Raw genomic sequence first — 18,806 nt, 5'->3', positions numbered from 1 at the left:
ACATATTCTTTATTATAAATTCAGTAAAATATTAATATATTATTACAACTTGGTTAATATATATTTACAAGGTAAATTTTTGTACCACAGGAAATAAATTATGTTATTTTGTATGGTTAAGACAAAGCTTCAGTCCTAATTAACTGAACGCACTTGTAATTGGAAAATTTTCAAAGCCAGGATTTTTAAAGTAGTTGACCAACTTCCATGTGATTGAGACCAATAGAAGTTTTTTGGGTTGCAGTCAATTTTTCATTTTTGATTATTTAAAGTGGATAAAAGAATGGCTTCAGATGCGGAAAGGGAAGAGGAACATTTTGATGATTATAGTTTGTACGGTGCTGCGTCACTAAAGTTGAAAATATTCGTTAGCTTTAGTGTCTTAGTCTTCATTTTACAATACCACCAATTTTATGCAGCAACCAGATCAAGGCATTTTTTACAACCAAAGAGCATTTATATAAATGTCTGATAAGGTAATTGATCCTCAACATAGAAAGGGGGGGGGGGGAATTTGCAGCCAAAGTAAAAATAAAAAGTAAATTGCAGCCATTATCAACCCACTGCAGGATGGAAGCCTCCTCAACAATTCATGCTGAGGGAAGTGGACCATAATCTGCCACGCTGGTCCAGTGCGGGTTGGCAGATCGACCGTATTTAGCAGTCAGGGGCTTGAACCCAGGTCTACTCAAAGAGCGTGTGCCAATTCACAATGTTATTTCTTCACCAGTGGCTTGGTGAGAATATCACTGAAAAGCACCGTCCAGCATATGAATGCAATAGGATGAGATGTGGAAGGGAATGGGACTCTGAAGGAATATATGGATTTTGTTGGAGAATTTGGAGAGTTTAAGGTGAATCATGATGTTGCTACTATGCAATGCTAACACTAGAAGTTCTTCTGACTACCAAGCAAAATGAAATATTTGTAACCATTGATGAAAGTGAAAGTTAAAATGTGTGCTGTACTTAAGAATGCATGCAAGACAAACTATGCAAATGAAACTGGATTCTTTGTCAGTTAACTTATTAAAGAGTTAATTCAACTGGTTTTCATGTTTCCTTCAAGATTAATACTGTGATTTTGTATTGATATTATTAGTTTGTGTTACTAATTATATATTTTCATGTCAATTATAGTTTCTTTTCTTGTGGTTTTCTTATAGGAGGAAAATCCAAAAACATTCTTATTAAAGTTAGCCAAAGCTTAAGTTAACGTTAATAAATACATACCACTGAATATGGTCAAGCTTTGACATTTTTGGCAGACCTTGTTATTACAAAACCAGAAAATTTAGGTCCCTTGAACTTTGTATTAATGAAATTCTACTCTATTGTGATAGGTTAGAAATGTATTTTTATATGTTAAAAGTGCAATTTCACAGCAAGGGAAAATCTCACTTGTTTAACTTTCCTAAGGAAGTTAAAAAAGTGAGATGGCCCAGTATCATCAGAGGGTACTGATACAGGATTTTGTTTAGCAACCATAGTTTTCCTCTAACTTTTCAGGAAGCTTATATTTGGCAAATATGCTGAAAAAGTTACAAGATGTCTTTCATAGGATAGTAGAAAGGTATCGAGTGACAAGCAAAAGCTATAACACCAAGTAACTCGGGCAATCAGAGTTATCAGTGCCTTGGAGATAGCACAAACAATAATACATGAAAATATCTAAAAATCGCTAAAATAGCAAGTTATAAGCATCTTTAAAAAAAAAAAAGCTACAACTGGTAACTGCCCACGAAGGCTCATGGTATTTCAAAGTTCAAACTATCTAGAAACAACCAATCACGTTGACCCAAAGCAGCAATCATTTAGGATTTTAGATGAATGAATTTAGGCTTTTGCATATAAATTTAATGTTTAAGCAATTTCTCTAGAAAGTATAACTGAGGCTGATATGTCAGTGTTATAAGCTGAAATATAATACCATAATGTAAATCTGAAATAGATAACTTGCAAGTAACTTACACTGCTGCTAATGAAATTTTTTTTTTTTTTTTTTTTTGGTAGTTGTTGGCGCATCGGCTTCTGTGGCCATAATGCACCTCCCAAGGTTTTTGCAGTACTTTGATCCAAGCACGAGGCGGGATTCGAACCCGCGACCTTTGGGTTACTAGGCAGGTACTTTACCCACCCGGCTAGCCCGGTGCTAATGAAATAAATTAATTTTGTTTGTATTACAACAAATTAAGATGTATATAGTGACCAATGCAGTTACAGGCAAATGGGAATCTTCACTCCACTGTGGCTGGGAAATGTGTAACAGTACTATCTTGATAGAAGAGCAACAGCAGTAGGAAGGCAGGGAATAGTATAAGGAATAATAAGAAGTATTATCATGCAACAATAAGATATGAAATAATTTATAATAAAATAATTTTAAAACAAGGTAATACAAGAAGTGTTTCACATGAAGCACATGGGATTATCAAAACCATAAAAATATTTTATAGTATATTAAATTAAAATAAAATAAGAAGAGGAGAGCATTTCCAGTACAAGCTACCAGCATGCTAATACTGGGGAATGATTCCAAACTTAGGGAGTATATACAATATGTATGACTATATGCATGAACAATTTAACTCCAGCTCAGCAAGGTTGTTTTATATCTATATTATTTAAAGTCCTGTTAATTTTATTCTGCCAAATTTATGTATGAAGTTTTTTGGGATGCTGGCGTTGTTTTGTTTATTCAGTTTTTACATTAATTTTTTTATGTTAATTTTTATATTAAAATAATTCATTGTTGCATATTCTAGATTGATTGCAATACTATGATGCCCCATATCATTCTACTGAAATCAATCATCCCAATAGCCAAAAAATGACAGAAGATTGCCCAGATTCTCTGGTATTATACCCTTGCCTCTTCACTTAGACATCTTTCTAATGTCTAATTCACTTCATTAACTATTAGGTTGAGGAGAATGAACAATTTTACTACCCTATAAAATACTACTTGCAATTTTCATAGCATACCTGCTAGATATGTACCTCCTGAAAAGTCAGCAATTGTGGCAGACTGCTGTTAAATGAAAACCATTCTAGTCATGGTAACAAATCATTTAATTTTGCTGAGGCATTCATAAATTAAAATAAATTACATATCCCATACATGGACTCTATCCAGGGCCCAACTATATGCTAAGAAACAATGACCCCAGAGAAAATGGGTTATTTGGTTTAGACTTTCTTCCTCTTCATTTCCAGTATCTTTATACTGTCTGTTTGTTATTCTTCTTTTCACCTCATGAACTATTAAGCTGGATGGAATGGTGGTTTCTTCCTTCTTATAACCCAATACCTCAATTGTGCAGTCAGATAAGAAATTTTGACAGCCCATGGGGTTTTGTCAATGATATACAGGAATTTTTCTAGCAGGGATAAGGTGATTATCCCATTGTATAAGGCAATGGTCAGATTTCATGGCCTCATTTTAGGAAGGACGTAGAACTTCTGGAACGAGTACGGAGAAGGGCAATGAGATTGGTGAGGGGAACAAAGGGGTGCTCTTACCAAGAAAGGCTTCAGTTCTGCAAATTGAAGCATCTGGAGACTAGGCACCTGCAAGGTGTTCTTGATTGAGGTGTTTAAAGCTTTGAATGGATTGAACAAGCTGAATGCTGATGGGATTTGTCCTCTTGCTTAAACTACACACGAGGGGACACAAATTCAAACTGAGGAAGAACGGTTGAAGAATAGATGTGCAAACGTTTGCCTTTGGCCAGCGGGTGGTTGATTGCTGAAATACACTTCCATCTGTTGTTTTGAAACTTTATAGCTTAAATAACAAATTGAAGGAAGAACTAAAACTATTAGAGAGAGAAAGAATACGTGAAATGGGAGGCATTTTTTTTGCTGATGCTGTATAAAGCTTGCTTTTTTGCATCATTTGCCAATGCTAATGCATTTCACCTCTGGCATTTCATAAATGCCAGACAAAAACCTAAAACACATACTAAGCCCTCTGATCCTGCTGGACTCTCTCACCTGATTATAAAATTTCATATCAAGGGCTACTTTCCTAAATACATCATACACACCATAGTTGAACTTGCCATCTCCAATTTCCAGGTCGCATCAGGTTTCTGTTAGTCGTATTATGTCAGCATTGGTTGTCCTAGCGAGAAGTTCAAATTCACCCATTTTATCAAAAACACTTCTGATAATACTGTAGGCACAGTTAAGATTAATTATCCTTCTACAGTTTACTACCCTAACATGCCCCTTGAAGTTATTTAGGAATGTTTCCCTAGCTTTACCTTTCCACTCATTTGACATTGTCAGCACTGGCTGTTGCTGCAACAAACAAGAATTCTTGAAATGTGTGCAAGCACTGTTTTGACTGATATCTTTAAGATATGCAGATACTGCGATACCATAAGGTATAGGAAAACTGCCTAACTGGCAGTTTTCCGGTATCTTATGGTATCTGCAGTGATACTGGGCAAAAACCTTGCACCACCTCTGTTCAAATGAATACCATCTCTACAAGACAGATTCCTCCTACCCAGAAGGGAGGGCCATGCGGATAAAAATTCCTCCTCTCCAGAGCCTTGCAAAGTCCCTCAAGTCTTGAATTAATACATGAAGCTTTCAACATATAATCGCTCCTATTGTGTCTAGGCAGAATTGCAGACAGACATTCTGACCTAACTCGCAGCATTTTTTCAGCATGGTCCTACATTTAACCAACAAAAATCAGGTCATGTTCATTTAATATTGTTAGTCCCCACATCTTTACCCCCCCCCACTAAAATCTAACAATTTAGTGGGAACACCATCAACTGTTGCTCCCGGCAAACACACCTTGATTCTCGTCCATCTATCTTTATTAGAAAAGATGTTACTCATTTTCCTGACAGTAGTCTCCTGATAAAAATAAGTTTTTAACCAGTATAGTATGAACTTGACTATTCTCTTCTGGGACCCGTGCATCACTTGGCACGTTATGAGATACTTGAGTGCCCGACGAGCTTGTGTGTAAAAGGACATTTTACACACAAGTGGCTGCAATACAAATGAAATTCATTTTGCCACAGACCTGAATGGATACACCGCTGCCAGCTATCTAAATTACCTGCAAGTTGTATATCAGTTTTACATTATAGTATTATATTCCAGCTTATATTTCTGCTAATGCTGACAGAATATTAAAGCTATAGCCATTATTTCTAGAGAAACACAAATCTTAAGTTTACATGTGATACTTTCAACATGATTAATAGCCTCTAGAAAGCTGAGCAATTAAAATACTATGTATTATCATAAGCAAAAGATAGCTTGTAGTTGCCTTTGCCTATATGTATAATTTGTTATTCAAGTTATTTTAATGCATTACTGTTCGTCATTACCTCCAAAACTCTACATACGCCACTATCCAGAATTCAGTTACTGGTGAACCCAGGTTGCCGGCATTATTATATCAATGCTTCTTCCCTTAATTTTTTCTACTATTTTAGGAAGTTTTCTATTATCTACTTCTAGAAAGGAGGATTCTACTAACCTAAAAACTCCACATTCAACTTTTGTAGCATATTCACCAGAAATGAACTTCCTGAGAAGTTATCAATTGCAATAGATTGCCATTAATTTAAAATTATTGTATGTATAGTATGAACCAGAGCTATAATGCTCAATACGTTCTAAGTTGATATCAATATTGTAAAAGAATAAGAGAAGTTTACGTCAATATGATACACGCAGAACACTTCTGTATGGAGAGAGTTTCATACGGAAGTGTTCTACATATCATATTAAGGTAAACTTCTCTTATTATACACACTACTATATGTTTATTTACTATACATACAATACCATGTATTGCCTAAGCATTCATAAATTCAAATAAAAAAATTTTGCATTAATTTAAATTTAAATTACATATCACAAACCAAACACACTATTCAGGAATATAAATAATGACCCCAGAAAACCAGAGTCACACTTTGTTTACATTCTTTCTTCCCCTTCACTTTCAATATCTTTTTTAACCGCCTGAACTATTTAGGTTTATAAGAGAAATAAGAGATTTCTACTTTCCTATAGCCCACTACATTTCACCTCTTAACATAAATGCCACACAAAAACCTATATCAGTGCATACTAGCCCTCTAATGTTACTGGAGTGTCTCACTTTATTAACCTCCTTAAGATTACCTTACTACGAAATTGTATTTTTAGCATATAAAAATGTACCTCTAAACCTATTACAATAAATAGTACCTATATGAATGAAACATTGAACAGAAAATGATAAAACTAAACATGTCAATATCTAAAACAAGACATTGTGTTTAAAACTTTATAATCATCAAACTAAGTTTTATGATTATAAAACTAAAAACATAACATATCCCACCAAAACATAAAAAGTAGCATCGAAAATTAATACAAATGTATGAAAGAATACTTACCAGAATTGTTGAGAGATAAGGATCCCAATTTTGCCAAGGCTGAAAGATTGTTAAGAGCATTTAGTTGGGCTGCAGCAGCTGCAGCAACATCTGGACTGCTTGCAGGAATCAGCAAATCTGATAAGCTAATGGGAGGTGATGGGGTTGGAGTTGGTGAATTCTGAGATGCATTGCTTTCTGCCATTCCAGCTAGCTGAGCAAGATTGAACTGTGCCATAACATTGTTTTCTAAATCCATGTCAAGAGGAGGAGGTACTGATAAATCAGGGCTTAGTACCCCAGATGGCAAAACAAAGTTTTCATCAAAGGGAGGAGTAGAGTGCAATGGAGAAGGGTGACGAGAAGATGGCACTTCTTCTATTTTTGGTGTAGGTTGCACACATTTTAGCCTTCCAAAGATTTTATGAACAGTTTCTTCAAATTCAGTTGAATTTGTCTCAAAGCCTATTTCTACACTGATATCTGGCTTTGGGGTATTATTGATAAGATATAGAAGTTGAGAACCTACAACCTGGAGAAAAAAAAAAAAAAAAAAAAAAAAAAAAATCAGATACTATATAAAATAAAATCAAAGAAATATTCAGCATAATTCTCAGTTGTTGAGAATATATCCCCCCCCCCTTTTTTGCTCTCAAGAATAGTAAACTTAAAACAGTTAGGAGACAGCAGTAAATTATTAGCAAATATAATAGCAGGAGCATCCAACTTCACAAGTAGCAAGTTGTGAAGCACAAGAATAATTACTACAAATTATGTACTTTCCAAAATGGGATTTAATTCCTATTAGTCAATGCTTATGTTCATATTTCCATTATTTAAATTTATTAATTACATTACATCAATAACATGAGCATAATAATATTGTTAAATATTAGCCGTGGAATGCTATACTTTTTTTATTTTCCCCACATGAAGGCTATCTTAATTATAATTTTATTGCTCAAAATAAATAAAACTGACAATAAAATACTTGGGTTTTGACTGGCTAAAAAAAAATTCAGAAAAAAAAAAAAAAAAAAAAAAAAAGAAGAAAATAATAATAAATCACCCACATTTCAGGCAAATTTCCTTTTGGTGCTCCAAATTTTTTTTTTTTTTTTTTTTTTTTGTTAGTTGTTGGCGCATTGGCTTCTGTGGCCATAATGCACCTCCCAAAGTTTTTGCATTTTATTCTGATCCAAGCCCGAGGCGGAATTCGAACCCGTGACCTTTGGGTTGCCAGGCAGGCACTTTACCCACCTGGCTAGCCCAGTCGGCTCCAAACAAATGAACTCCTTGCATAAAAAAAAAAAAAAAAGGCACATATTCCAGTTGACTTCTTTCCATCTTCCATTCTCCAATTAAGTTTGCATTTCTTTTGAGTTGGTGTTGTTATGTCTAAATGACATCTCGTGCTCAAGCCAGGCTCATCTTGGTCATGTTCAAGTCTGTCAGTAGAGTAGTTTAGAAGACTTCTTATTTCCTTAATTGGTATACTCAGAAATTGCACTTGTCTCATTGCCTTGAAAGTCAGGAATAATCACATCCTCTTCGTACTCATCAGATATACTATTATCGGATTTTGATTCGAGATGAAGATTGAGCACTTCCACTTGGTCCTTATCATTCAATAAATCAAAAAACTTTTTTGGAGCCATCATCTTGTGAGCATGAGTATACTACCAAAAAACATGAGGGTTAGAACTCAAATTGTTATAACTATTCTGCTACTCTGGGGGTACAGGCATACTCCAAGCAGTCGGTTTGTCTGAGAAGCACAACACTTATCACAGACTAATACAACTAGTGGCCTGGCAAAAGAAACTACTACAAGTGATGCACTCATAGTGCTATCTGCCTGTGAGATTCAGAACCTTTTTCAACTGCTGGGGTACATATGTTCCCACGGTAGCATTCCAGGGTTAACCCTGTACTAGGCATGGGGGTGAGGTCTGAAAGACCCCAAGATCTTTTTTTTTTTTTTTTTTTTTTTTAATAGGAAACTTTTCTTCTGATGAAAATCTTCCTATTAAATGCGTACTTGCCAGCTCTTCTAATTGAAATCAGAAGATTTCTCATAATTGGATGTCTTCCAGTTTTCAAAAGTTCTGTTTTTTTATAATTTCTTAATCAGTTTTGCACCATTTTTAAAATACACAATTTTTTTTTCCCTCCCCATTTACCGAATTTAATGATGTAATTTAAAAGCTGATGTTAGGTGGCTCTGCTTACATTTAAATAAGTTTAGCAATCATGTGCTGATATAATTAGGTATACAACATTAGGTATCAAAATATGATATTTTGATACCTAATGCATTTTCACTTTTGCTGAAAGATTAGGTTACTTTTAATTTGCTGCTGAGTGTTATGACTCCACTGTTAGTAGTCAATTCACATAAGTCAGCATGGTGGAATGTAAAGATTCTGCATTAGTTAATACTGTGTAATTGAACAGAACAACAACAAAAAAAAAAAAAAATAATAAAATAAAAAATGAAGTGTAAGAGTTTAAAATCTAGTTCATTACACCTCATGATGGCATATGTAACTGACCTGCTACAGCCATATGATGTGTATTAATTACTTAGCATTAATTCAGAAGAAAACTCTTAAAATTTTTTAGAAATTTACAGGAATTGCCTGTTACAGGCATGTCCAATCTGTAAGTTTCATGTGGCCATCTAAATGTTACAAAATTTTCGCATTTATTTTTGAACATATCCATTTTTAATATGGGATTTTTCTGTATTGCTTTTTTTGATGAATTATGCATCTTCCTTAAACAATATTAGTTTACTGTTAGTATTAATAGTGGCAAATAATTCAAGAAAGCAAGCTTATATAGTATCAGTAGTAGTAGTGGCATGTGATGCAAGAAAGCAAGTGTATGAGCTTATGCAGCATCAGCCAAAAAAAAAAAAAAAAACACACCATTCCCTCCTTAAATTTATTCAACCTATCAACTTCCACAACGACAGATGGAAGTTTGTTCCAGCAATTAACCACCCGCTGGCTAAAGGCAAATTTCCGCACATCTATTCTACATCTGTCTTTTCTTAATTTGAATTTATGCCCCCTTAGGTTCGTAATCTGAACAAGTGGAAGGATCCCATCAGAATTCAGCGTGCTCAACCCATTCAAGGCCTTATACACCTCAATCAGATCACCACGCAGGTGCCTTGTCTCCAGCCACTGCAATTTGCAGAACTTAAGCCTCTCTTGGTAAGAGGATCCCTTCATTCCCCTCACCAATCTTGTTGCCCTTCTCAGTGTGTGTGTTGGGGGGGGGGAAATCTCATTTCATCTATCCATCCCCTAAAATAGTTTCTAGCTTGTTAATGCAATCAACCTCCCATTGACTGAAGGCAACTTCTGCACATCTATTCTCAACCATCCTCAATCTGAATTTATGCCTCCCTCATATGCATAGTCTGAGCAAAAGGAAGAATTCCATCTGCAATTCAGTTTGCTTAAGCCATTCAAAGCCGTATGACCTTAGTAGCTCAATCAGATCACCTTGAAGATTGCCTCCAGAGGTTGCAATTTGCTAAAATGACGCCCTTCTTGGTTAGAGCACTCTTTGTTCCCCTCAATCTCATTGCCCTTCTCTGTATGCATTTCAGCAGCACTACATCTATCCTGAAATGAAGCTTCCAGACCTGTATGCAGTACTCAAGATGTAGCCTGACCACTGCCTTATACAATGGGATAACACCTCCTTAACCCTGCTAGCAAAATTCCTGCATATCACATATTCATATCGACAAAACCCCAGCTGTTATGGCAGCCTATCTACATTGCTCAGACAACTTCATATCAGAGTGCACAATTATCCCCAGGTTGTTGCCATTTTCCAACTACCCTGAACGTAGTACCACACAATTGATACATTACTCTATGATTACAGCTATTCATATAAGGTACCTTGCATTTGTCAATGTTAAAACTTCAATTGCCATTTCTCAGCTCAATTGCCTAACTTTTCTAGATCCTGTGGTAGCATACTGTCATTAACAACTCTGCCACCCTTTGTATCATCTAGAAATGTAGATATTACACCTGATATACCCTCATAAATATCATTAATAAACACAATAAACAACAATGGGCACAGCAACAAAACCCTGGAGGATTCCACTAACAACATTAGCCAACAAAGAGCAGTGTCCATTGATAACCACTGTCTTTTCCCACTCAACCATCCTTTTAGCCACAGCAAAAACTTTCACTTAATGCCAAACTGTTTCAATTTGTACAGCTGTTTTTTTTTTTTTTTTTTATGTGAAACAGTATAAAAAGCTTTCCTGTAATCAATTATATGATATCAGAATTATTTTTTGCATCCAGTTGCTTTATTATTGCATCATAGTATCCAATCAAAGTGGTCAGACAAGATCTCCCCTTAACAAACCCATGCTCTGACTGAAGTATAATTGCAGAATTGTTTTGATAATCTTGCATTACTTCTTTAACCAGTGACTGCATTATTTTCCCTGGAAGTTAAGCTTGCAGATCTGTAATTATTCATGTTACCATTTGATCCCCTTTGTGAATTGGGAATAATACATTTGCCATTCTACAATCCACCAAGACCACCTCTGAATCCAAATATGCTCTATAATTATGGCTAAGGGTTCGCTTACCTCCTTAGTAACCTCCTTTAATATAACTGGATAGCTCCCATCCATACCAGGTGTCTTTTTTTATGTTTAATATCAACAATTTCCTCTTAGTTATCACAAAGTCATCCCCCTTCCTCTCAGAGTTTGATAAACTTCTGGCATCCCCCTCCCTAAAGAATACCTCATGAATATAGATGCAAAATACCTATTCAATTTTTCTGCAACCTGAGCTGGATCATCAACAGTTAATCCATAGTCATCAAGTGGACCAATGTGATTCAACTCATTCCTTCTGCTGCTAATACAAATAAAGAAGTCTTTGCTGATTTTCTTGGCATTCTTTGCCAGAGACTTCTAATCTGCCTTGGCTTGCCTAACCTCCTTTGTGATCTGATTACAGACTAGTTTTTATCTACCATAGGGCTTCTGTATTATCTGATAATCTATATGTATTCATTCATTTTTCTTTTTCTTCTCTGCCACAGGTATCAATAGTTCATATGACAATATTTAAAGTAACTAAATGCACAAGGCGTAATACATTAAGAGTTTAATATCTATATAATATTGGTGTGTAGATACACCATAGACAACTCTTAAGAAACTACAAAGTAGTTGTTGTAGGCATCATTTGCTCTTTCTCATATTGTGCTCTGCCTTCACGACGAGTTGCCATGATATTGCACTACCTCGAATAAGTAACGCTTCACTAATAGAGAAGACTATTGTTACTTATTCTCAGTGAGTACCACCACCACCCAGACATGTTTCAAGGCTATTGGCCTATCATCAGTGGGTGGGCAGGTACCCTGGTATTGCAGACATGACGACCCAGTTGTGAAGATAATCACACAATATGAGAGATGCCAAAAGGTATTTAAAATAACTAAATGTACAAGGCATAATGAGAAAGAGCAAATGATGCCTACGACAACTAATTTGTAGTTTCTTAATTGTCTATGGTGTATCTACACACCGATATTATATAGATATTAAACTCAATGTATTATGCCTTGTGCATTTAGTTATTTTAAATATTGTCATATACACCTTTTGGCATCTCTCATTGTGTGATTATCTTCACAACTGGGTCGTCATGTCTACAATACCAGGGTACCTGCCCACCCACTGATGATAGGCCAATAGCCTTGAAACATGTCTGGGTGGTGGTACTCACTGAGAATAAGTAACAATAGTCTTCTCTATTAGTGAAGCGTTACTTATTCGAGGTAGTGCAATATCATGGCAACTCGTCGTGAAGGCAGAGCAGGTAGCATCTATGATTATTTCCCTAAATGCTTCCCATTTAGAATTTGTTATTGGTCAACAAATTTTAGGTCAATTTGTGGATAAATATAGTGGTTTCTTAAGAGCTTTAGAAGATTGTTTAAAATAAAAACATAATGCACTGCAATGTTATTTTGTCTAATTCACGTAATGCAGGGGTGTCCAGTAAGTCAATCACGATCTACCAGTCGATCTCGGCTTTAATTTCGGTCGATCACGTCACGACGAATTATAAATATATTAAAAAAGTAGATTTAAAAAAAAAAAATTACATTATTATGCTAGGGTCTCCCGTAAATGGCTACATATACCCGTTTATGTATTATGTCTGTAAATTGCATGTGTTCTCTGGTCGATTTGCCTGTTTTACTGGATGGAAAACCCCAGTTTTTTTTTTGGGGGGGGGGACTTGCTATCTATGCCTGAGACTGACTAATTCAGCCACTGAGGGAAAAAAGCCCATTAAGGTTCCTCGCATCATCGACGGGATTCAAACCCGAGCCTTTTCCACGCGGTGTGGGGAGGCCAGTGACGATATCATTGTGCTACCCACACAGACTAAAAAATAGATTAGCCAAAATCTAAATGTTATTATTATGCACCCCACTGCATAGGCTTATTACAAATCCGTTGAACAACGTGATTGCTGTTGTTACCACACAGCCACTAGGCTTGTCTAGTGAAAATTCACGCAGTTACATTGCTGAGAGCATAGTATATGTGCCTAATTCTTATTTAGCTTACTTAATATTAATAACTGGACAGTACTTATACGTTAATTTAATACCCTTTGATTTAAAATGAATACTACGAAAAAGAGTAAAATGTATCATTTTCATCAAGAGTGGGAACTAGAATACTTTTTGTAACGATAAAAGAAAAATGTTGTTGTTTGATTTGCAATGCTTCCGTGGCTATACCAAAAAAGGAAATTTAGAAAGCCACTTCAACGCACTCCATGGTAAATACCAATTGGATTTTCTGCCTAATAGTGACCTTAGAAAAAATAAATTAAAAGAACTTAAATCCAGATTATTTGCACAATAAAATTTCTTCATTACACCTAATTTACAATCTAAAATAGTAACTGTAGCATCATTTAAAGTGAGTCATCTTCTTGCAGAAAAATGCAAACCATTTTCTGATGGTCAATTCAAAGATGCATGTTTAGAAATAACATTCTCTTTTTGAAAAAGATCTGCAATTATCTCGAATTACTGTGATGTGATGCATCGAAAAAAAATGTGAGCGAACAATTGCGTGCTCATATTGCTAATTGTGTGTCCTTTTCTGTACAACTGAATGAATCTACAGATGTCAGTGATACAGGTCAATTGCTCATTTTTATTTATATGGTTTTCGATGATTCTGCCACTGGGTATGGTTTCGTTAAAAGAAAGAACTAGAGGTTTTGACATATTTAACGCATTCAAAAATTTTATTGAAAAAATTAATTTACCACTATTTAAGCTTGTATCAATAACAACAAATGGAGCAAAAGCAATGACGGGGTCTTAATGGACTCATCGCATTGTGCCAAAGGATGAATTCCCAGATTTGACTTACTACAGTATCATTCACCAAGTGTTAGCCAGCAAAAGATTAAGTACTGAAAGTGTTATGAACATAGCTTTCAAAATTGTGAATTCCATCAGAGGACAATCTCTTCAAAGGAGACTTTTCAAAATGCAACTCAATGAATATGAACCAGTTCTGATATTACATACAGATGTAAGGTGGCCGAGTCAGAGTAAGTTTTCTACAGCGATTCCAAAATTTGCTGAATGAAATTAAAAAAATTTGTTGATCAAAAGGGAGATGATTATCAGTAGCTACAAGGTACGGAGTGGTTGTGTGATCTGAATTTGGAATTACAAGGAAAATATAAAAATGTGGATGACATGATTAGTATTAAGTCTGCATATAAATATCAATTTTTGCAAAAATATTATTCTTTATTATTATGATTATTAGCCGTATGGTGCAAGAGAGAGAGAAGGAAATCACCAAGAAAGAGAAGAATGATATCCAGCTCAGGACCCTGGGTGTGCCAAGCCCATACTCACCAGATGTGATATCCTGTTTTTGAATTTAATAGTGAAAAATAAATGTTTCTGAAATTGAGAAAATTGTGGATGATTTTGAAACCAGATTCAGTGATTTTAAAACAAATGAAGACATTATTCAATATATTTCTTATCCATTTAATGTTGACTTATATACGAAACAAATTGCAGAAAGGCAAAAAAAAAAAAAAAAAAATGCTGAGATTTTTCACATGGAGAAAATATTACTTGAAAATGAAATTAATACATCACGAAACAATATCTTCCTAAAAGCCAGATCATCAGAAAAGACTTTTGGAAATATGTTTACTGAGAGAAGTACCCAAATGTAAAAAAAATGCAGTGAACTTTTATATTCCTGTTTTAGTTCCACATATCTATGTGAATCGGCCTTTTTATATTTGAAACAAACAAAGAATTGCTGTACTCTCACGGACTTGCATACAGAAGATTCTTTATGGTTGGTCTTATCACAGTATATCTCCGATTTTGAAAGCTTGGCAGATGACACGAAGACAAACTTCACATAAATTAAAAATTTATGTATTTTCGTTTAAAATAAGAATTCTTGAATTGTATTTAATTTTAAAATTTATAAACAACAATTTTCAATATGTTTTGATTAACTTTTTTAAAACATGTGCAATTAAATTCTTGAGATGGTAGATTGGGACACATTTTTAAGAAAAAAAATAGATCACATCACAAATTAAGTTGGCCACTGCTGATGTAATGGATGGTAATATCCTATCCAAATAACTTTTTAAATAAAGAGAGCATAGCTGCCAACGTTTGAAAAGGTGGAGATCGGGTAACTGTAAGGAGGCAAAAAACAGGAAAATTTTTTTGGCCAAAACAAATTCTGCAAAAAAAAAAAAAAAACGTACTTTTAAAGTTCACACTATTATTCCAGAAATTAATATATATAAAATCATGTACATTTTATATTAAAATACAGACATAAGATTGCATACCTCTACAGTATGATTTCAAACCTAAGCTTACTTAAGCTTTTTCTTGTCTGTTAGACATGAACTGATGGCTGTTTCAAGAAATATACTGTTGCAGATTTTCTCTCTTCAGAAATGTTGATTCAGTGTTTTGTTTATAGCAAGGCACTGCAATTTAGACTTGGTTGCCAAGAGTATTTCTAAAGCCTCACCAGAAAGAGATCTGAACAGGTCCCCCCATCTCTCTTCGCTGCATATCGGCCAATCGCTTTGTTACCTGTAATAGGGAAGTTGCTGGAGTGGCTGGTAGCCTGCTATGGCACTCAGGAGCTGGCATCCAGCAAACAATTTGGTTTAAGGTTGGCTCCTCTTTGGAGGATGCCATTAGTCATTGATGAAATGGACAAATGAACGCATGGTCGATATGTCCTGGGCTTGTTCATGGACTTGAGGGGGACATTCGATGCTCTGTGGTGGGACAGTGTCCTCTGTATGGCTAAAGTGTCCCTCTGTTCGGGAAACTTATACCGCCTTCTGAAGGATTATTTCCACAGAAGGCAGGTAATGATTAGAATGCCATATATTGAATGTGAGAAAGCAGTCTCTCAAGGCTGTCCTGGTACCTGCACTTTGGAACTGGGTGCTCGATGCGTACCTGGCTCTGCACTGCACTGCATGGAAGGCACGGACATTGTAGCTTATGCAGACGACTTGTCATATTGGGTGGTGATTCATGCTGAGAGTTGGAGGAGCAAACATAAGCTTCTTTATCCCAAATGATAAATTGGGCCGGTTTGCATAAGCTGCAGGTTTCTGAGCAAAAAATCGATTGCTGTTCTTCTGAGGGGGATGCCTTAGTTGGACGAGACCACTGGTTTGCTACTCTGGGGATTTATCTCTTAGAATGGTAAGAAAAACTATGTATCTGGGCATGTGCCTGGGAGAGCATATGACCTTAGTAGCACACGCTACTTACCTGAGAGATAAGGTGAAACAGTTGTATGCCAAGTTACAGTGATAACATCTTTATCCCAATCATGACTTAAGTGGCTGGGGCTTGGGGAGGGTCAATTGAACATTCACATGTCCGAAGGATATTACTGTCTGTTCAGAGGTTTGCCCTTCTGGGTATCACTAGAGCCTGCAGGACCGTGGCCACAGATGCATTATGCGTCCTCGATGGAAAGATGCCGGCTGAGGACGCATAATATGGTAGTCGCACGGCATGCCTTGCACTATGCCCTAGGAATGAATCCCTAGACAGATTTTTGGAGTCAGATCATGCCCGGTGGGGCAGGCTGCTGGACCACCCGATTTAACACTCGAATAAAGGTGGATCAATGATGAATTGGAGGCCATCTGGCAAATGCAGTGGACCAATTCTGAGAAAGGTCGTCACTTGTACATCTTTATGCCTTCTGTTCATACTGTGAGCCGGGGATGATGTTCCTTGCTCCAGTTCGGGCTGGCATCATGCACGTTCTCACTGGATATGGTCTGAAGTCAAGGTTGTTTCGGTTGGAGTTATCCCTGATAGAACTATGTGCTTGCGGAGTGCCAGAGACCAGCCTCCACATGGTGCTGGAATATCCATACTATGAGGATGTTAGAGCGTGACTGGAGCAAGGGACTCATGCCCCTCTTCTGTTTTAAAGGAATCATTTTTAGAATGTAACAAGTTTGTTATTTTAGAATTTGCCAAAATTGCTTATAGAAGAAGTAGGGTAATGCCCAGCTAGTAGTAGCGACCTATCTCCTAATGGCTGGGATGGTAACTCATGGTGTAGGGTGCGATTGGCCCGTCCCCACCACGAGACCAAATGGTCGAAAATTGTTTTTGAGTTGACCAGCTGGTCTTTGTGTTGAAAAATAACCTACTACATTCTAGAGAATGTAACACAAATGATAACCTAGTTGCATATGGGTGAAAACCCAAGTAGCAACTTGTTTGTTTGTTTGTTTGTTATTTGGTTTTTAGGAGCATTAGCAACTAAGGCCATATTGCTTCGGGTATATGCGGTGGTCATTCCCTGACCTTTCCACATCCTCCGTATTTGGTGGTGACGGGCAGATGGTGACTTGGGATGAAAGCTCACTCAAATGACTCTCTTCGATGAATATTCTTTCAAACTTGGCACCGATACTAGAAACTGCTAAAACGCAAGCATGACTTGGGATAATTTGTTATATTTCAAACTTCCTTGTACACTTTTCAGTACACCAACCAAGTACTTTCCTTGCACTTCAAATTTTTTTTATTTATTTATTTTTTCCCTTCCCACTGATACTGCAAAATATGTTTCTTCATCTTCAGTGATAGTGAGAAGTATTCTGAACTCAGGTTATTTTTTATTATTATTTTTTCTCTTTTTGGCAAAACTGATTTTAATTTCATAAAATCTGTAACTTAACACTTCCAAAAATTCAGTTGGCAAGTTGCCATTTATGAATTCGGTTTGAAACCAGTAGACTTTTGGCTGCCATAAAGAAACACTAGTCTCACAAATTCAAGACAAAAAAAAAAAAAAAAATCAGTTAGATATCAAACTAAGTCCACAATTTACTAAAATTAAAGTCGTACAACTTCTGCTATGAATATTAAATATCTGAGGTGGTAACGTTTTGTCAGATCATATCAGTGCACAAATCACCTAGACAGTATACAATGTTGATAGAACTGCAAAGTTTGCCACGAATGTTGAAGCATACTAATTATGAGTTTGTCATCCAGCAACCTTTTTTCCACATTCACAATGTGCTGTCTTCATACATCTCTCAGTCTTTTGTTGTTCTGACTGACAAGGAAAGCACAACTTTACTAATTTATTGGCAGGGGAGGGTGGTCTTTTGGCTTATATTTCTAAACTATTTGCAACAAGATAGAATGTCATTCCACACATTCATTTTCTTTGAAAATAAATGTTTTGATGTTAGTTTTTAATAAACTAGGTTCTTTTATAATCTATATTGCTTTCTAAACTGAAAGAGGGTATAGTCCCTGGTTCATATTGTGCTGTGTTGAAAATCAAACACCTGCAGAATAAAGTTTTTCTTGTTTTTGTTTATTTTTAATAGCTAACTAAAAAATTACAGTAAAGTATTCCTGGGTGTTTATTATGGACATATTCATTAACAAAAATATCAGTCCAGAGAACTTTAAAAATTCTGATTTTAAACAGTGTTTTTTTTTTTTTTTTTTTTTTGCTAAAAGGAAAAAAAAAAAAAAGTAAGTGATAAATTACATTATTGCAAAAAAATAAGAGAAGCGACAGTGAAACAGAGAAGGAATCCAATTAAGTCGAAAAGGCAGAATCTTCTTTGTACATCTAGAATGATGGCAGCTATGAAAAAGTTACCAAGGATATGCACTAATTATCTTGTTTCTTATGGTCTTGATCAAAAGTGATTCTTGACACTAAATTGGGTTGGCAAGCCATTTTTGAGTGGATTACACAAATACTGGATATTACATGGTATA

At 35.7% G+C, this 18,806-nt stretch overlaps 1 protein-coding gene across 2 annotated transcripts in view; it reads right to left on the bottom strand.

Annotated features, from left to right (window-relative positions):
- The window catches only part of LOC150090550 (protein meiotic P26-like), a 187,433-nt gene that overhangs the window by 77,926 nt on the left and 90,701 nt on the right, over positions 1–18,806 (bottom strand). For both annotated transcript variants that reach the window (XM_090371419.1, XM_090371429.1), the window contains exon 8: positions 6,423–6,933. In XM_090371419.1, coding sequence (XP_090227545.1) covers positions 6,423–6,933 — 511 coding nt within the window. The remainder of the gene's footprint in view (positions 1–6,422; positions 6,934–18,806) is intronic.

The sequence above is a fragment of the Mastigoproctus giganteus genome, chromosome 1 (assembly GCF_048544385.1).
Source record: "Mastigoproctus giganteus isolate SK-2022 chromosome 1, ASM4854438v1, whole genome shotgun sequence".
In the NCBI taxonomy this organism is placed as follows: Eukaryota; Metazoa; Arthropoda; class Arachnida; order Uropygi; family Thelyphonidae; genus Mastigoproctus; species Mastigoproctus giganteus.
Note: the sequence above shows the minus strand (reverse complement) of the source record. Positions and strands in the feature narration are given on the sequence as shown.